A 20,440-nucleotide genomic window follows, 5' to 3' on the forward strand; every position below is an offset into this window, starting at 1 on the left:
ATAACAGTTAAATTATACAGTGGTTTGAAATGTCTGGTATGGAAAATACTGAAGATTAGTTGATAATTAGCATAACCTCTTCAAATGTATGTACCTGTATACAAGGGAGAATACTAAAGCAGGATGACCAACTATTCAAATCCTGAGCTGTCTTTCCCATTCCTGACCTTCTTCCTGCCCCTAAAACTGTCCCCCGCTGCGATGCCAAGGGGCGTGCTGGGCATAGAGAGACAGCTAGGGGTTGGGGAGTGCAGGGACCAGGAGCTTTGGGTGGCTGGGAGGGTGACCAGCAAAAATCGGGACAGGTTGTGGGGGTAATAGGAGCCTATATAAGAAAAAGACCCCCAAAGTGGGACTGTCCCTATAAAATCGGGACCTCTGGCCACCCAAGGGGGAGATGCTGGGGAGCAGCCTGGGGTTGCCCAGAGGGGCGCTGGGGTGCAGGAGGAGAGCAAGCACCCAGGCTGGAGCAGCCCAGGCCAGCAGCCAGGGTGCTGGTGCCAGCCCAGGCTGGAGACGCACCCCCGGGCTCCTCCCCCTCCCGCAGGCGCTGCCCCTTTAAGGCGCTCCTCCAGCCGCCGCGAATTGCATCAGGCGCGTGCGCGCCGCCGGCCGGGGCCGTCCCCCTTTCGGCGTGCGCGCCCCCCACCCGCCGAGGCGGAGCTGGCGCTGGAACGTGCGCGCGCGGCGGCAGGCCGGCCGCGAGGAAGGGGGGGTGGGTGCGCGCGCGCGCTCCCGTGCCAGTCGCGTGGTCTCCGTGCTTCTCCATATTGCTGCAGCTGGAGGGGTGCCGCGGGAGGGGGAGCTGGTGCAGGGGGCCCCCCCACTTGCTCCGGGCTGCGTGCGGCTGAGCAGGGCCCCGCCCGGCGGGGGGAGCGCCTGGAGCCGGAGCGGGGGGGACGCGGCGGCCGGCCGGGGGCGCCGATGGCGACCCAGGTGGAGGCTCTCCTGCCCGGCAACCCCCTACTGCCCGCCGAGGAGCACGGGCTGCTCATCAAGAAGCCCCAGGAAGGGGCCCGGGAGAAGGGCGAGCCCCTCATGCCCCACGGGGAGAAGGCCACCGCCGAGGAGGGCCGCGGGGGCGCCCCGGACAGCTGCCCCAAGGGGGGCGGCGGCGGCGTGGCGGGGGAGCCGCCCCGGCGGAGCGCGGCGCCCAAGCCCCCCAGCATCAAGCAGCAGAAGGAGGAGAGCAACAACCAGGAGAAGGAGAACCTGCTGCAGCAGCGCGCCGGGGGCGAGAACCGGCTGCTGGGCGAGGCGGGGGGCAGCAGCGGCGGCGAGGAAGGCGGCGAGCAGGGAGGAGGCGGGCGCAAGGAATTCATCGAGGCCCCCCCGCCCAAGGTGAACCCTTGGACTAAAAACGCCCCGGTGGCCGTGGTCACCGTCAACGGACAGTCCCCCCCAGGTGGGTCCGGGGGGTGACCCTGAGCCGCGGCGGGGGGAGGGATCTCTGGGCTGCAGTACGGTGACTCGGGGGTTTTTGTTCTCTTCCCCCCCCAACCCCACCCCAGTTGGCTCCGTCGCTGTTGGATCGACCCCCTGCCTTGGGGTCCTGTCCCCGCTCAGCCCCGGTGCACTAGCTGGGGGAGTAAGCCTGGGTGGGGTGCGTGGGGCTGGGGGCAGCCGGAGGGAAGCGTGATCGCAAGGCCTCGGTCTGGCACACGCTCGCCCAGGGCACACAGCAGCTGCCTTTTTAATGAAAGGCCTTTTCCCCCCACCCAGGGACACAATAAAAATGCTGAGAAGGGGGCCCTCGTCTGTGTGTGTGTGTGTGTGTGTGTATGGAAGGGGGGGGGGGAGGTTTGTTCGGAATAGATCACTCCCCCCCCCCCCCCCCCCCCCCGCCGTTCAGCGTTGCCATATTTCCCATATGGTAAATGCTGAATGAGTCTATTTGGCCTGGACCAGAAAAAGAAAGAGCCCCCCCCCATGCCCTCGCCAGCTGTCTGGATTCGAGTGCCAAAGTTTGCCAGGGTGCCAAGAATATGGGGACTCGCTGGCTGTAACCCGGCGTGGGGAGAACTAAACGTGTCATATGGCCTTGGCGGTCGCATGCCGCCGCTCTCCGCCTTAATCCTAGCCGGACGCACGAGGGGTGGGTGTGGGGGGGTCATCTGGGGAACGTGGATTTAGGATTTCTGTAGCAGCCCCGGCTCTCTCCGGAAAGGGGAGGCTTCTTGCAGCCTGTGGGAGCCATGAGGGCGGAGAGCATGTGTGCGCGGGGGAGGGGGAGCGGAGCCCAGCCCCGGCGGAGCGGCCCGGCCCGGCCATGCGGCTTTGCGGCGGGGGGGCTGCTTCCAGGCCGAAGGTTCCACGGCGCTGTTGCAACGTTCCAGGCCGCGGTGCGAACGTTCCACGGCGGAGGACTGAGCGTTCGATCTGGGCAGCGTGTGTGGGGCTGGGTGGCTGCGCTCGGCGCTTCCTCCCCTTCCCGGCATTCCACTGCAGCAGTAAAGACAACGTGGTTTCTTCTGCTGCGAGCATGTGATTCTCTCCTCCCCCCTCCTTCCCCCCGGCTCACCGCGGGGCCTTCTCCTTCGCCCCCTTTCCCGGTACGAATCGCCCCCTCTCCCGCCGATTTGCGCCCCAGCAAGAATCTGCAAAGCCTTAGAGAGTGACAGACAAGCTGTGCTGGAGGGGGCGCGAGGGGGGAGGGAATCTGCCAGCCCTGGCCCATCCCCCCCATTCCGTACCCTGCTTTTCATGTCTGATCCAGTGCACCATTGATCGGAGCACGCTACACCTTTTTTTGGGGGGGGGATTCCCCTTAACCCCCACGTGTTCTCCGTGCTCACAGCGCCCTGCGTGTGTGCGAAAGGTAGTTCTCTCCCTCCTCCCCACGTGTGCGTATTCCTCTGTAGCTGAATGCGGCCGGGCCCTTGACTCCTGTCTCCCTTGCTTTGCTGGCACAGTGACATGTAGGCCTCAGTCCTTCATTTCTGTGCAGTTCCAGAGCTGGAAATAAACTGGTGTGTGTAATCCTCTCTTCCCAGCATTGAATCTGTGTGGAGGATGGGAAAGGGAGGGTGAATATGCTGGACAAACAACCCCCCCCGTATCCCCCCCCCCCTCCCCGGCCCCTTTTGGAATAAATCCTTGGCCCAAAGGAAATTCCGAGTAGCTTTCTGGTAATCGTGCATGTTGCAATGCTGATTCTGTGGTGTAACTTCAGCCCCTCTTTCCCCCAAAAGTTACTGGGATGTGTGAGTGTCTGTGTGTGTGTGTGTGGTTCAGTTGTAGTTTAGTAACAACTGCCTTTTAAATTGTGCATTCTTCCTCCCACCATTCTTTTTAGGCCAAGATTGGAAATGCTGAACGCTTTGCATTTTCTTGCACGTTGTAATAGATATTACTTCCATCAGGAGAAATAAACTGTTATAGCATGAAGGGAACCCATACCAGGAGAAAATACTGAGAATTTTAAATGGATATCTCATTTATGAGGGCGCTTTAATTTTTCAGCCTTCCCTTGCAAACTTTAAATTACATTCCCAGCTATGACATCTGGTTTCTCATCAGTGCGTGTGCCATCATTTTGCAAAAGTTGGTACCGTCTAACATGATGAATCATCATAGTTATTGATCTCTGGAAGATGGACAGCTCTGCAGTATCTGCTTGGAATACTTTTTTTTAGTGGGGAAAAGCACATAGGAGATAACTTAATAGTGCACAACAAAAATCTCCATGGAGTCAAACTGCTTTAGTCTGTGAAACCATGGGATGGTATAAGAATGACTTGTCTTAACAAAGTTCTGACTGTTTTGCTGCCTCAGTTTACTTCTTGTTGTATGACCTAAAGCTGATCTCCTTACACCTTCATGCGGAGGTGAGGATTCATAATGCTGCCTTGTTGGGCCATATTTGGTAATGGCCATTCTCTAGAGTTTAGCACTTGTTGCGTTTTCAATTTGCAGTACAAACATTTTGTGATTCAGAAGGCTGATCCAGGTGGTTGTGATGTAAGCAGAACATAAGACTTCATATACTAATTTCTGTGCATATCATGTATGTAGAGCTTTGTGAATTACACTATTTATCCTAAACTCTAAAGCTATAGGCCTACATACAGTACTTCTGGTGAGAATGGCTTGAAAGTATACCCAAGATCTGCAATAAATGTCTTTTGACTTGCCTTCATCTCTTCTGCATTAATATTTCAGGTTTTAAAGGACAAAAGACAGCATGTTTTGGTATTGGTCCTGTTATCAGGCTGGGAAAACTTTTTTCTTTGGCGGGGGGGGGGGGGGGGGGGAGGGGGAGAGAACGTGTGCTTCAAGAAAGGTGCAACCAGTGTTAAGCACTTGAATTGCCACACTACTGGGTTTTTCTGGGGGGGGGGGGGGGAGAAACTCCACAACTTATTCTTGTGGGGAAAATTAGTTGTTGAAAGGAAATAATATTGTAACAACCTGAATTCTGTTCCACTCAGAATCAGAGTATTCCTTAAGGTGTTAAATGGTGAAATTGACTAGTGTGGCATTTTCTGGAGCTTGGCAGCCTTGCCTATAGTTCACACAATACAGGCCTTGTCAGTATTATTCCGCTCTTTTGCTCTTGGGGCATTGTTTCTTTTGCTGCCTATTAACTAACTGTAAAATATTATTATTTTTGTAAAATAAACACCTTTTTTCTCCTAACATGGTTGTCCTAAACTACCCAAATGGACAAATTCATGGCAGAGAGCTCCCTGATGGGCTTCATCTTGAATATATTTCCTAGCATTTGTAGGTTTCAGTCACAGCTAAAAAAGTTCTTTAACAACTTGTAGTAGAGGGTTTCTTACACTCACCAAAAGCTCCTGGAACGTTACAAAGCTTGTATGCCCATTTCACAGATACATGTGGGTTAGGTAAAGTTTTTAGGTTGCATGTTAAAACAGCCTTTAAAGGTCTTCCAAGAAAATTGATTTTTTGCACATGTTTAATGGTGGCATTCTGAAGCTCAAATATTTGAAGCAGCTTTAAGTTATTTTTCAAAATACCCAGAATGACTAAGAAACTTACTGTAAAATTGCTTTCAAAGCTGCATTTAAGTTCTAGAAGCATAAAGTATCCTAGACCCGATCCCTGCAAGCTAATCTGCTTGGGTGAGCCCTTGTTAGGGTGACCAGATGTCCCGATTTTATAGGGACAGTCCTGATTTTTGGGTCTTTTTCTTATATAGGCTCCTATTACCCCCGCACCCCCGTCCCAATTTTTCACATGTGCTGTCTGGTCACCCCATCCCTTGTGGAGACCTGTGGACATGGGCAGAGCTCTGCAGAGGTACAAGGCTCCCTCCACATAAATTGCCTTTGCAGACTTTGGGGCCTTAAATAGTAAGAAAAATCATTTTAACTCCTTCATGCACATGCTATAAGACAGTATAACAGAATTAGGTGACTAAAGACGCTCTTTAGACAAAGGCCTGTGCTCAGGATCTAAGCTTCTAGATACAGTTCTCTGCTGATGGTATTTTAATCCAGACTTGCAACACCCCCCACAGTTCCAGTTTGGGGCATTTCCCACACACACAGTTGCTTAGTTGTCCCATGTTGTACAGTGGCTTTGAGGGGTATGTGTACTCGGGCTCTGGCGGGATACTGTAAAGCAGGATTTACAGCAGGATCTCCAAAGGTGAAGAGCTACTGCACCTGCTGAGATGCCTTTTTAGGGCATGTGCCGTGCAGGAGTGAGGGCTGTGGCTGAATGATTAAATCTTTTTGGACTTCTAGGAAAGAGGTTAGATCAGAAAAATGTTGGTGTAAAAATGTTAGGGCATAGAAGAAGTGAATTTGCTCAGATTCTGTTAGTATTGTATGCTCAGAAAATCTCCTTGCCTACAATTTTGAGTAATCATTCATCTGGGGAGTGACTTAGAGGTATAAGGAAGCCAGGGGAAATATTTAGTTGGGCTCTTAAAGATTAGCACAATGGTAATGTTTGTCAAATGCAGTAAGACTTGTATCTGAATGGTCTCATAACTTACAGGGATTCTGGCAAGACCGGTGATGGTTTCTTTTCTTTTTCTGCGGTCTTGTAACAAGATCCAGGTAATTGTAGCCCCTTGGTACAGGACTTACTACGTGTGCACTTTTAGAGTCTAAATAAACAAAGTCTAGGTTTTATCTTGCATAGACAACCCTATAATAATAGCGTGTCTACAGAAGAAAGGAAAAATATCTTGCTAAGGAAAAGAGTAGTGCTTTTGTGTTTCCAGAGGTGGCTATACACCAAACTTTATATATAAACTTCAAATACATCAAGATTTTCTTTATCTCTAGATAACTTTTTGGAGAAAAGGAATATGGCCGGAGGAGAAGCCTTTAACAAATCTCTTCCTAAACTATTTTGTGTAAATCTTCCCCCAATTGTGCAGCTGCATACAGCGTTAGCAATGATGTAAGCACTACTGTGCACCGGGTTCAAGTGTTTCTAGCACCCAGTTGTGAAAAACTGCTGCACTTGCTTAAAGAAACATTGTATCAAGGTACTTATTGCTCTTGAAGAACTACTGTACTTTATATTTTACGGCCTCTGTTGAAGCCAAGACCTGCAGGGTTTTCATGGCAGTGTCAAAAATGTCTGAGTTCTGTCTACACTAGCTCTTACGCTATTACTTGCCCTGGTGCAAGTGCATTGTTGCTGGAAAACCTGTACAGCATTTTCTAGTGTAGATGTAGCCTGTAGTGGGTTTTGTTTGTTTGTTTGTTTTTTTTAATGCCGTTACTAGCTCACTGTCTGGTGTATGCTCTCTTTCTAGCTGATATTGAAGGCCAAATCAAGCTTTCCAAAAGACCCCTCTTAGTTCCTTGTCACATGCATCAATGTCAACTGACTGTTGGAAAGGGCATAAAATAATGTGTGGGTAAGCACAGCTGAGGCTAACTTGCCGCATGAGAGGTGCGGTGCGGGAAGAGGTAGCATAAACCTACACTGCAATTACACTCCCTTTCATCCCTCCCCGACTGTCCATGGGGATGCGTCCCACAAAGGTTTGGGGAGAAGCACTTGGAACCAGCATCCGCCAGGGAGACGAGACACAAGTGAGAAAATTGCTTTGCCGTTGGCACGTTTTCATCTAGATAACTTTTCATTAGACACAAGAAAGTTAGTCACTGCTATTGTGCCGAGTAGCCAACGCTTGGTAATCCAGCACGCGCTGATCTCCAAAGTGTTGGGCAACTCTTCTTCTGTCATGGCATGTAGCTGCGTAGCACTGTTGGCTTTGTTGAAACAAAGACCTAACGTCACAGCAAGAGCTCTGTTCCCCTTGATTTCATTTCTTCTGAACTATCCTTTAGTCCTGATCCCACAACTCAGGTTTGAGCAACTTTTTGCGTAAGGGGACTGGAACTTCCTGCCCTGAAAGGTTAAAGGGCTTTTTCTCCTCCCCCACACACCGATGCCCTTCAGCTTTATTCTGGACCTTTGCTCTGTTCTGCACTGTTTGTTTCAGGGAAGGTTGGGGAATGCAGTGTATTCAAGTGAGAGCTGATTCGTAACCCCTTGTTGCTGGGAGTCATGATCTCCCTGATATGACGCTAAGCTCTAGATTTCCAGTACGAAGGAATTAATTCAGGTGATTCTTATCAATCTTTGCTTTAAACCTTTCCAACTTTTTTTTGGCATCACATCTGTGGTACATGCAGATTGTGAAACTGGTGATCATTAAGGCTGTGATTTGCACTGGACACCTAACTCACTTAAGCCCGTTTGAAAATCCTACCCATTAATATTTCTGATAGCCACACACACAAATGAATTGAGCACAGACATGTCTGCAACACTAAATGGGCAACAAGGGTATTGGGTTGCAGGGTTCTGTCCCCCTTTCCTATTATGATACCTAATCCTTTGGCATTCCAGTAAGTAATGTGACATTGTATTTGGGGCACATCAAATAACATCCTAGACAGGGCGCCATTTCAGTGCTGAGTAGCTGAAATACAGGGCTGCCTTTATTCATAATTTTGGTTAAATGTTCCAAGTCTACCTCCCTTCTCCAGGTCCACTGGAACTTGTTATAAGGGCAGATCAGGTGTTTGCACTTTACTGTAAAAATTTTTTTTAAAGGCACAGCCACCATATTTCCAGGTGCAGATAATGCCCACATCTGTAAAGGGTGACTTTAGAAAAATGTAAACCTTAGTGAAAAATTAAACTTAGTATTTGCCTAACTCCAGACACTAGAGGATCTTGGTATGCTTTACAAACACAAACTTAAGCCTCGCAGTATTCCTGTGGGATAAGTATTACCCCTATTTTACTGTCAGGTAAACTGAGGCATGGGTGTTTTCTTGCTGAGGCCCATGCATTTAACCCTTGAGAGAACTAGGAAGAGAACAAGGTCTCCCAATTCTGTGCCCCCTCCCCCCCCCTTTTAACCTCAAGACCTCAATGAATCAGGATACTTGGGTTCTAATTCATTCCCAGCTCTGGCATACACTTCCGTTGTGGCCATGGGGAACTCTCATTCTCCCCCCCCCCCTTCCGTTTTAATATTGCAGGCTCTCATGCCCAAGGCTGTATGACCAGTTGCTGAGTGCTTAATAGTTGCCATGTTTGCTCATATATATGTTGGTTTCACTGTCTGCAGATCTAATTCCTAGTTTGGTATGCCACTGAGGCTCTCTTGGGTATGGAAGGTGTGCTATAAAACCATATTCAGTGAATCCACTGGGCAGGCTGAGCAGTTACTATAGAGCTGAGATCTTCTGTAGTTGATGTGCTAGGACATCTCGTTGTTATGCTGGTAGCTTCAAGACTCCAACATCCCCAGACATCTCCTGTGCTGTTACCTGGCCTAAAGTAGATGTGTGGCTGCTTGTACAAATGTGTGCTCTTCCACTTCTTCGTGTTTGCATCTGCTTTTGCTGTGTGCTTCACTTCAGATCAGTGTTGTGGTCCCAACTTTGTGTTCTCTAAATCCAAGGGTTTGTTAAAATTCTACTGAAAACCTATGCAGAGCTTTGTACCTGGTGAGTCTATTCTCAACAGTAAATCTGGGGAAGCTATTGAAGTAAAATCCGGTAGCCAGTGATAGTCTCATGACCGCTTAGCAGGTAAGCGAGGAGGAGAGTGCAGATGAGAACAGTCTGTAACAAGTTAACAAGTGCTTATTTAAAACAGCTGTTTGCGTGTTTGAACATCTCTGGTCAGAACAAATGGGAGCTGAATGTGGCTGTTGAATAAGTCGGCTAGCAGGGTTCTTTGCAGAGGGAGTCTTGGCTCACGGAAGGTGTGTGTGTGAGAGAGAGAGAGTGGCTGCTAGGCTGAAATGCCATCCCAACCTAGAGTGAAAATTGGGATTAGCCTTTTGGAGAACTGGGTCTACTGGTGGCCGTACAGAAACTGTGCAGGGTGTAATGGCTTCCTATGCCTGGCTTGGTAGGTATGGTTGTGGAGGCTGGTTTGTGGCCACATTCAGTATCCACATGTTTCTAAATACATGGCTCATCCTATAATGGCAAGTTTTCAGAAAATGTCACTGCCATGTTTTTCTGAACTCCTAGCTGGGGTGCAAAGAGCACATGGTTTGCACTGTGATGGGATGGCTTGTGGAGGACTAGTGTGGACAGATGCCTGCACGGGCCCCTTCCCAAGCTGGCAAATGTCTGCTCTGGGGGCTGGAAGGCTGCAGCATGCCAGTTCCAAGACAGCTCTGAGCTGTTGAGGGTTATAAGGTATAAAAACGAAAAGGGTCTGTGCTTCCCTACCCAGCACCTCATTGTATTTTGATTAGTGTCTGTCACATGGGGTAAGAAGTCCTGCATGCTGTGCTAAAGCAATGCTTGCTGGGTTAGGGGACCAAGTTCCCTGTAAACTGTGCAGCCGTGCTGCAGCCTATTAAGTGCTGCTCAGGCTGTGGCAGGGAGATGCCTCTCCTCGCCAGCCCCGGACCCGCTGCGGCTGGGGGAGAGGCGCCCCGGCTCGGACCTGCTGCGGCCAGGGGAGAGATGTCTAGCCTTCGGCCCCAGCCCTGTAGCGGCTGTGGTGGGGAGAGGGAGCGGGGGGAATCCTCTCTCCTTGCCATAGTCCCAGGGCAGCCTGCACCCCAAACCCCTCATCCCCAGCCAGAGCCTGCATCCAACCCTCTGCCCGAGCCCCTCATCTCCGGCCCCACCCCAGAGCCCTCACCCCCCCCACCCCGCACCCCAACCCTCTGCCCCAGCCCTGAGCTCCCTCCCACTGTCTGCACCCCTCAGCCCCACCCCCGCCACATGAATTTTACGTGCATCCATATGGAGGTGATGTCACATACCACCTCCATATTGGTGCACCTAACGAAATTGATTCCATACACGTGTGGGGGAAAAACTAGAGGGAACACTGTCTTGGAGTATTATGTTATGCAAGGGGAGAGAGGGTAGCTGAGAATTAATGACCTTGGTCTCAGATCTGTACCTTACCTTTACCAGATTAGTAGCTGATTAATACGGCTTTGTTCCAGAAGTTCATTGCAGAGGGAATTTTCCCAAAGCTTTCTTGCATTGGGGTGCTGTGCAACATGGCCGGCAGCTGAGTGTACTTAAAACTTAAAATGCAGATGATTTTCTGTCCTCTTTTCTGATCCTCAAAACCCACTTGATGCGACTCAGCATTGGAAACACTGAAGAGCAGCCATCACTGCAAGACCTCCCTGTGGCTTTGGGCACTTTTGGACTGGGTGATCTAATCGGATCAAATCAGTTAGAAATGGAAAAGACCCTTTTAATGCAGTAGTGCCTGTGCACTGGGATTTACCATGGGGGGAGCATGAGCTGATGCGGGCAATGTCAGCAGTTGCTGTAGTTTGACTAATTCCATTGATTTAGAAACATAGGGTCTGTTTTTCTTTTTTCAGCCTTTGAGTAGGTACGCTTTATGTGTGTTGAATGCCAGTATTGCTAACTTTGCATGTGCTTTTGGGTCTGCAGAGTCAAGTCCCTGATTTGCACATCTCTATAGTATCTGAATGAGGTGGATGGTGCAGTGTTTTAAAAAGATGTGGCTGGTGTGATTGCTCTCTCTAGCCATGTGTGCCTACTTACATTCCTAGCTTCCGGTCTTCCTGCCGTGGTGGAGTGCTGGTAATGCAGTAGAGGCGGGAGAAACTTGTGTGGGGAAACTTGGGTGACAGTCCGTTTCCTGCTCCCCTGAGGTGGAGGTCATGGAGGGGGAACGTTTGTTCTGTTGCTCAACAGTTACTCTTCCAGTCAAATACAGAAATTTGAACTCTAATGGCATGTGTAGAAAGTGCTGGGAAGAGGTTGACCCTCATGCCAATTGTAGACTGTCTTATTTGCTGCACTTTGGTTTGCCAGCCGGGTATCGTGGGGTTAAAGCGTCAGACTTAACTTTTGGGGGTTGGGGAAAGAGGCTTTGGAAGACGAGGTCTGGGTCAAGGATACGTTTGGAGCAAACTTTTTCCAGCTGAGCAGTGATGTGTGCAGCTCTCTTAGAGTCACTTCACAGTCCTCAGTGCACTGGCAGAGGACCTGTGCGACGGAATAGTTTATTTGCTAATAAACAGTCACGGAACCCCTTCTCCTTCCCAAGTGGGTGAAAAGACCCAGCAGATTCTCTTCTGTCCTCCCCGCCCACCCCCTTCCCAGTAGTAGTAGAGTGTTTTGTGGACTCACTGTCTAGTACCTGTATGTTTTTAAATACTAGATGCATTAGGCTGTAATTTAATTATGTTAATTAAAACTTGGAGCTATTCTAAAAGGTTAAAAGGCAAGTGTTGAGAACATCAGGGTTCTTACTGTGCCCATTAAGCATGTTAGGAGACGAGAAGGTTACAGAATTATCAAAAACCTACAGGAGAAGAGGAATGAGTCAGGTTGTTGGTGATAGGAGATGGCTATTAGGTGGAGTTGGCTGTGATAGGATCTTGGAGAAGGGGATTGGGGGAGTTGTATGTCCTACCCACTTTCCCATAGCTTCTAGTTCTAGCAAACTTTGCCCCTCTTACAGCATGCAACAGTGTGATTCTATACAAAACTGGCTAGTTCACTATTGGTCCCCCCCGAAGTCTTCACAATGTTTGAATTCACCACATAGGGGTTTCTCGTTCTAACTGTAGTAAACGTGAAACCTGCTGGTCAGATATTGCAAAAGGGGTGATTAGTGAGTACCAAACATAAATGACTACACTAATCTGACTCACTATGCCTAAAGGTGAAGAAGTGGAAACAAGCAAGTGATTCAGTGGAGTGAAGTAACGAAAATTGATTTATAGTTTTAAGTAACATTCAAGGTGTTAAGTAACGAGGTGAAGGGATTCGTGCTCATCTCAAAGTGCAGAAAACTCAGCCGCTTCAGAGTCTTCATGGTCAAATGGAACATTCGCTGTGTAATTGGAAGAACAAGAATATCAAATTTGTTCCTGCAAGCCAGACACTTTTTATACCACCATGCTAGAAAGGAAGCCATGATTGTATCTTCAAGTCCCTGTTCCAGGCCTTCCTTCTATGATAACACTGCCACTAGTGTAGCACAAGATGAAGTTTTAAGAAGTGGCTGAAGTACTTTGAACCTGTCTGGAGCAGTACATCCAGGGAAAATTCAAGTTGTGCACAAGTTACTGCAAGTGAAGAAATGGCAGAAAAATTAAAGCAAAGAACTGAAAGCATAAAGGATGACATTAATGGAAGATGGTTAGCTGAACGTGAGAAATGTCCTAGTAGTGGCCACCATCAATACGGGGGAGAAACACATTCCTTCTTAAAGCTGTTCCTTTTATCTGACAAGGAAATAGCAGAATATTGTGCACAAGTTGCCTTCTCTGCTAGAAAGGCAGAGAAGTTAGATCAGGGATTTTTTTTTTGTCATTTGTTCAGACAACGAAAATAGAAAAATTTAACTTTTCACAGGTGCAGTCATTCTGAGCTCCGCGTGCTGCCTAAACCTTGAGAGAGAAATAATACATAAAAGTTCTTAAACCACGTTGTGAAAGTTCAAAAATTCCACCATTGGCATCACGGATGGTTGTGTGAAAAGAGGATTGATGTGCCGGCTTCCCAACAGCCGTTGCAATCGTGCTTGGGAAGATTGTGTGTCTTTTCATTTGCATCAAAGTGCAATACTTGTGTTGACATTTGCACTGATGGCGAGAAGGAACTTGATGCAAACGTGGCCCATATTTTAAGCAAGGGACTACATTTCCAAAAGCAATTTGAAGGAGGTTTCAGAGGGACTTGACAGATTATAGGCTGATAACGCTGCAGTTGAAGTCTCAGTGGAAATCTGACTTGGTCTAATTAACAACAACAGAACTGGAACCCTACAAGGACAAAATGGAGAAATAATTCAGAGAAACTATAGAACCAGAAATCATATGCAAGAGGGAGGATTATCTGAGGCCTTGTCTCTACCTGAAACTTAGGTTGATCTAGCTACATTGCTTCACACCCCTGAGAGACACCGCTGAGCTGACCCAAGCCCTGTTATAGATACTTGCTAGGCCAACGGAAGATTTCTTGCCTCTCGGGGTGGTGGTGGATAAAATTTACTATAGCAATGGAAAAGCGCCTTCTGTTACTGTAGCAAGTGTCTATGATGCTACAGTGGCGCAACTGCAGTGATGTAGCACTTGGGTGTCAGTAAAAACTAGTAGTGGTTGTAGATCAGGGATCAGCAACCTTTGGCACGCGGCCCGCCAGGGTAAGCCGGGCCGGTTTGTTTACCTGCTGCGTCCACAGGTTTGGCTGATTGCGGCTCCCACTGGCTGCGGTTCGCCGCTCCAGGCCAGTGGGGGCTGCGGGAAGCAGCGTGGGCCAAGGGATGTGCTGGTCACTGCTTCCCGCAGCCCCCATTGGCCTGGAACAGCGAATTGCGGCCAGTGGGAGCCGCGATCGGCCGAACCTGCAGACGCGGCAGGTAAACAAACCAGCGCGGCCCACCCGTGGTCTTACCCTGGCGGGCCGCGGGCCAAAGGTTGCCAATCCCTGTTGTAGATGGTTACTTGAGTGCCTTGCCTGCCTGAAAGCCTCCTTCACCCATGGCTTTCCCAGCCCCCCACCCCAGTTATGTTTGACAAGGTGGTCTTTTCACAGTAGTGAAATGAGCTCTGCCGGTTTCAGCTCCTGGGCAGGTCGCTGGCAGAGTGCTAACGCTACTAGTGATGTTTGGAACCATGGTCCTAATGCAGGCAGTGCCAGTGCGTCACCCAGACCGTCCTAGGCCATGAGATGACCACGATGAGGTAATTGGCTATGCCTATGAACACATTTTAACTCTATTTGAATGCTGGAAATCTAGCCACAGGGGTTTGAGATTGGAATATTCCCTTCCACTGAGCCCCATTTTTTTTTTCTCCATCTAGCTTTCTAGCTATCTCCTTCTCGGCAAGCCTTCTTTTGGCATCAGAGTGTGGGATAAATCTCCAGAGTTTACCAGCCACTGATGCCCTGAAAACGGCTGGATTGGTCCTAAATTGTCCCTTTTTATTGAGACTATCTGTGGAGGCATCTTAATTTTGTTTCCTTTTTTAAGATGCAGTAGTACAACCAATGCAGCACTGGTTTTTTTGGCAGTGTTTTTTCCCCCTTAGGCCCCCCTCTCCCCAACTTCCATATAGGGACTGCCTCCTGCTGACCACCTGGATGGCTGCATGTTTCCAACGGTATCGCTTCAGGCTTACGGGTGATTAAAGGACTGAGACAGGGAGCCAGGCCACCAGCTGCTTCATGGGAATGATAATCAGACGTTACTTTTCTCTTGCTCTTTCCTCTAAGCTGACTTATACTTTCCCTGCAGCTTTTCAGCTCCTGTCTCGATAGAGGGGCACTCTGTCTTCATGGCCGGGGCAGCAGGGTTTTACTGCTTATCCAATTTGCCAGGTCTTATCGGCCCTGGCGTGGGGGAGGGGTTAACGCTGGGAACATCCAGTGTCGGTACTCTCCAGTACAAAAACTGATAAATGGCTGGGAGAAAAAACAGCCGTGACCATACCGTTACTTTCTCTTGGGCATGTGCTGGAATTACAGGGTTATCTGTTTGGAGACGCCTTTATTTTATCGGTCAGATGGAATCAACGCAGCCCCTAGACTGCAGTGGAAAAACCTTTTGTCTTTGCTTTGCCTTTTCCTCATCAAGGCTTTTATGATTCACTTCTCCAAAGCTTGAGGTGCATAGCGCACTGTGGGTAAACACCATTTATACCGCTTGCCGGAATTGCAGCTAGCCTCATTAACAAATGGTCCTAAGTAAACATCCACCCCTGCACAGTGGTTTCCCTCCTGGAGTGGCTTTGAAAAGATCACCAGCCGGGGCAGTAAGGGCTAGGGTGGCCAGACAGCAAGTGGGAAAAATCGGGACGGGGGGTGGGAGGGGGTAATAGAAGCCGATATAAGAAAAAGACCCAAAAATTGGTACTGTCCCTATAAAATCAGGACATCTGGTTACCCTAGTAAGGGCTTGTCTCCACTTAAAAGTTGACTCTGATTAAGGCGGAGGGTGAGTTTTTTAAAGCACAATAGCTATTCTTGAGTCATTCCATATGTGGACTCTCATTCTGGAATCCCAATGGGTTAAGCAAAACAGGATTCTGGAAAAAAAAATATCCATAGGTAGAGTTGTTCCAGAATAGCTGTTCCTGAATAACTCCATGTGTGTAGATAACCCGTCCGTTTCAGAAGTGAGACCTCCCCTGCCTAGGCATAATGTCTGACACTAGTTTGAGTGCCTCAGCTGTTCTTGGCTCTCGGGAGATGGACTCAAGGAAAGAGGTAGTTGCTGAGGAATGCAGGATTGACACCCCAAAGTCCTTTCTAGATTAAAAACGTGTCCAATGGCTTTGATCCGTTTCTCTCCTACTCCTGCGTTGTCCATAGGAAATCGGTAACGGTCCCTGTGCACTGGCATACTCTTCTAATGGCATGAATGATCCGTTGGCTTTGAACGTGGGGCTGACATCTTGAGAATTGGCATGTGTGAGAGTTAATCCTCCTTTTGAGGAGGTCAGGAAATAAGTGGGGGATCCAGCAGTTCCCTGCAAGTTCTGACACTGTGAGGAAGGAAAGGGGAGGGATTTGGGAGCAGCTGGGCGGTTTGTGTGGGTTTAACTCTAGTGCGGACACTGCCTTCACTGTTGCAGTCTTGGTGTCCAATCCAAAATGGCGGCCCTACCATGACTGAGCAGAGGGCTGAGGCTCTTTATTCAGGCTGCTTTTCACCTCAGGGCCATAATCTGAATTTCAACTGCCAGCTAAGGGTCAAATGTACTCTGTTTAACATCAGCTGAAAATTTTAAAATACTTTGAAGTTCCTTTCCCTCCCCCACGCCCGCATCCTGACTCCTCAAAATTAGGGATGAATTGGATGGAACCTTGCATTTCTGTGCTTTAAATCAACCCTGCCCAAAGACTGCATGGCAGGCGAGTCACAGGCATGAGGGAGGGGAGTGGGAAACTGACAGGGAATCCAAAGGGAAATGAGTTGGTCATGTTAACCTTTAGGGTCTGGGTTTCCTGCTTCGCCCCTTGTCAATTGGGCACTGTTCTGAAGATGTTTGTAACATGCAGGCACTGACTGCTGAAGTAATTAGGGATGTAAATGTAGTTTAAACAGGTACTTTAAAAAACAATTACAATTATATCCGTTAACTGTTTAATCGTTAACATGACGGGGGTCGGGAACTGCTGCCAATCTGTTTTAAACATCAACTGCAATATATTAAGTCAGATTAATACTTATCGGTTAACCATTTAATATTTTACATCCCTAGCAGCAATGTTATCTGTTCCTGGCTCTCTAGGAGAAGTAAAATGGTATGTATCCAAACTGAGGTGGTACCCTGAAAAATACTCTGATGCTCCCTACCTGCTTGTAGAGGGGGAGTTTATTTGTAACTTGGAGCATCTCCGTAACGGCATTGTGAAGGTTGTCTTCACAGCCATAAGGAGTAGGAATGAAATCAAATTTAAATGCAATCAATTCTGCAGAAAATAGTGGTGTGGGTCCCCACCTTTGCCAGGTGCTTCCCACCACTCCATAGGATTTTACTTCCAAGTCCCTGTCCCAGTAAGGCAGTGCAGTCCAAGAGAGGTGCTTTTCTGTGTCTTCCTCTTTGCAAAATGTGGGTGGTGATTTAGTTACCAACTCCACAGGCATATAGCGAGGACAAATTAGCTGGTGTTTGTGTGGTGGTGTGAAGATGTAAAGTGTGTACATGCGAAGTACTTGGCTGCCATAAGGATGAGAGTTTGACACTTGGAATGTGTGTGGGTCTCTGTCGCACTCTTTTGTGCTGCAGGGCCCTTATTGCTGTGCCACCTGCAGGAGGTGTTGCTGTGCTGATGTTATGGCAGGTGCTTGTGCCTTCTAGCGGGGACACCCAGGTGAGATAAGGTGTGTTCAGATTTTCCATCCTATGAGATGGAAAAGGGCCTATGTAGTGTACAGAACTAGTCTGTCTTTTCCCGTAGCTTCGTTTGTGGCAATGCTGACCAGGTTGACGGTTACAATCGTGGATTGCAGTAATAACGAGTCGGTGTGTTCCTCTTGCGTCAGGCCTAATGAGCTTCTCTTCAGCCACTCCCATCCCCCAGTTTCTTCTTCAGAGAAGTGGCATCTGTTTGAGAGAGAACATGCATTCCAGGCAGAAGGGAAGGAGGAGGACCGACACCAGGTGATTCAGGCCCATTGTGCCTTTTTTGCTATAGCTCTTACCTTTCTGCTAATGTGGATAGAAAGCAGACACGAAACGAGGGGGTCTGAATTTGGCACCAAGGTGCTGATGGAGGATAGTGACTGTTCTCAACAAGCCTGATGGGCAGCTTGCTTCTGCAGTAAGGAGGGGAGTAGCACACAGAATATGCCCTCCTTTTGTAACACAGGTTTGCAAGTTGAGTGTCCTTCTGGACTTGTCACCTTCTTCTGGAGGCCTGAGAGCAGCACTGGCAAAGGGCCTTTTTGACTCCCATTTTATTTTGTTTTTAAGGCCCTATTGCCCCAGGCTCTCATACAAGTTCTTTCTATTTCCAAAACCTGCAGACAACAATTGGGAATCAGGGCCCTCCTCTCCCCCCACCACACACTAAAAAATGAAGATCTTCCTAGATTGCTTAAGTTTTATAGCGCTCCCATCAGCCCCAGCCTTGGGTCTCTGGTGCCGGCCACTGGAGGCGTGGCCAGGTTTGATGTTGTGTACAAACATTAACTGTTACAAGATGCATGTGTACATGCCCGCCCACACATTTACACATCAGTCTTGCGAGTGATGTGTAGTGCCCTCCCTAAGCTCTTGCTAGTTACAGTGCTGGCTTCCCATCATTGATAACAAATCCCTAGTTTATGAACTATCCCACACTCCTGTCGTAGGGCCAGGCACATAGATAACTGCATTGATTGGTGGAGTATAAGACCCTGAATAGGGTGGGACGTGCGTTTGTTTGGCATCTTTGAATGCCCGCTTTGGCAAGGCTGATGCTACTAAAAAGGCATCCTCTGTGCCTGCAATGATGGAATTCTTCTTTTTGAAAGCCAGCACTTGGGCTCTTGTTTAGAGCTTCTGGTTTTGGGCCCTAGCTGAAAAATCCAGTGCCAGTGCAGAGGAAGGGGAAGGAAACGTGAGGCCGAAATTTCCTGGTGCTTCCTCGCTTTGCAGGCGTTAGGATGTTGTCTACCCACTGCTTGCTGATTATTTGTCCTCGAATGATGTGGTGTGGCACAAGTGTGGTGATCGGGATTGCGGACATCTGATTGTATCCAGGAAAAAAAATGGTGGGCAGGGAGCCTGTCTGGGTCAAATATCTTGATAAGGCCCTGGCAGTATCAGATTGATGTGAAAACCTAGAGTTGCCTCTGTCTTTTTGTGCTTCGTGTTTTTAATCTGCCTTGCCTATGTTTGCAGGTGGGCTGGCAAGGGAAAGTCTGACTCTCCTGGAAAGCTCAGTTTTTGGAAATCTGTTAAGCATGTTCCTAGGAGAGCAGCCCCTGTCTCTGTCTTTGACCTAGCAGCCATCTGCGTTTGTGCTTGCCTTCCCTTGTGGCAGGTGTGGAAAAAGAAAGTGTTGCCTGATTTAGACTCCTCTGGGTGCATGAGGTGCTGTTCCTAATTGGCAAGCTAATTTCTAATCTTGTCAGTTGTGCTTGAAGGGAGGAGCTGGGGAAGGTGCATCCCAGAGGGATATCCTGCCAGGCAGCCTTTGGCTTCCCATGCCTCAGGATTGCAGATGTCCTCGAAGCAGGTTGCTATTCAGCTTTGCAAATAAACAAGTGCGGTTTACTAATAGTTCTGTGGCTGTTCTCTGTGGACAGGAGGGAGATGCTGCCTCTGTATTCAAAGTCTGGCTCTTACCTCTGGGAAGCTGAGTTCGAGTCTGCCTTTTAGTCACAGGTGAAACGAGTGTGGGGTTCTCAGCCTTCCTACACGTGAATGGCTGCAAATCAAGGGGTATTGAGAACTGGAGAAGGAGGAGGTGCTGCTGCAGAGATGCCGTTGCTTTGGCAGATTTGTGCCAGGGCAAATGTGAGCGACATCTGCCTTTGGCCATTGCAAAGAGCCCTTATTTTGAAGGGGCATAAATTGTTGGGCGGTTCCTGCCACCCATCTGCTCAGCCAGCCATACAGCAGATAGGATTTAAAATCCAATGTCCTAAACAGTGACCAATACGGCAGATTTCTAACAGGACCTTCTAACTTCCTTTCCAAGTGCAGAGGGAGGGCTATGGGGGGACATCACTGCAAAATAAGCACAACTTTTCACATCCTCTGAACAGTGGTGACTCAGGCTGGGGACGTCAGTGGTGGCTTACCTAGTTTCTTGCTGGTTCCAGTCTGTTCAGTCCTCCAACATCTAGTTCAGGAATCAGATTTACAGGTAACTTAGGTGCTCAACTGTGCACCTCATAGGATTGCAAGTGTGAGTTGGGTAATTGGGCACATGGACAGTTCTGGTCCCTTTATACTCACAATTACCAGATTTGCATGAGTTCCCTCCACCTGCTCCCTGCACAGAGGAAGAGAAATTGCAAGTGTATTTTTCTCTTCCTGCTGTCTGCTGGTACAAAAAGCACTTGTCCCCACTACATGTGCTTATAGAAGCCAGCTTAAAAAGTAAGAAATGACAAGGGTGTCCAGCCAGTACAGCTTGTGTTATAAATGCCTTTGCTTAATCCCCCCCCCAAAAAAAACAATAAACCCCGAAACCCAACATCCCTGCTTTCATATGAAAAGTGATTAAACTGATGGAGGGTTCCAGCCAGTGACACACTGACATCAATTTCCACTTGGCAGTGTTAAGAAAGGACTTCCTCTGTTTTAGTTTTAAGAAAACCTAAATAAATCCCAAACCTTCTAAATATAATTCAGACCCCAGCTGTATCCTATATTCCTTTTTCACAGGTACTTCTCCCAGCTGTCGCTCATTCTGGTGTGTATACACTAGACCAGCTGCACTGTTTGGGGGGGGGGACCAAAACACCCCAAAACTACACTTCTGAATGTTGATTACAGTTGTAGGCTGACTCAGCA

The 20,440-nt window shown here is 48.6% G+C and overlaps 1 protein-coding gene across 5 annotated transcripts in view; it reads left to right on the forward strand.

Moving 5' to 3' along the window:
• Positions 1–707: 707 nt before the first annotated feature.
• Positions 708–20,440, forward strand: part of LARP1 (La ribonucleoprotein 1, translational regulator) — a 76,083-nt gene continuing 56,350 nt past the window's right edge. For 2 of the 5 annotated variants that reach the window (XM_065555130.1, XM_065555129.1), the window contains exon 1: positions 711–1,405. In XM_065555130.1, the coding sequence (XP_065411202.1) occupies positions 925–1,405 (481 nt within the window). In that variant the 5' untranslated portion in view covers positions 711–924. Of the gene's footprint in view, positions 1,406–1,904; positions 2,553–20,440 lie in introns of those variants that run through there. The other 3 variants (XM_065555128.1, XM_008170090.4, XM_065555134.1) reach the window with 3 other exon arrangements.

This window comes from Chrysemys picta, chromosome 8 (genome assembly GCF_011386835.1).
Source record: "Chrysemys picta bellii isolate R12L10 chromosome 8, ASM1138683v2, whole genome shotgun sequence".
Lineage (NCBI taxonomy): Eukaryota > Metazoa > Chordata > Testudines > Emydidae > Chrysemys > Chrysemys picta.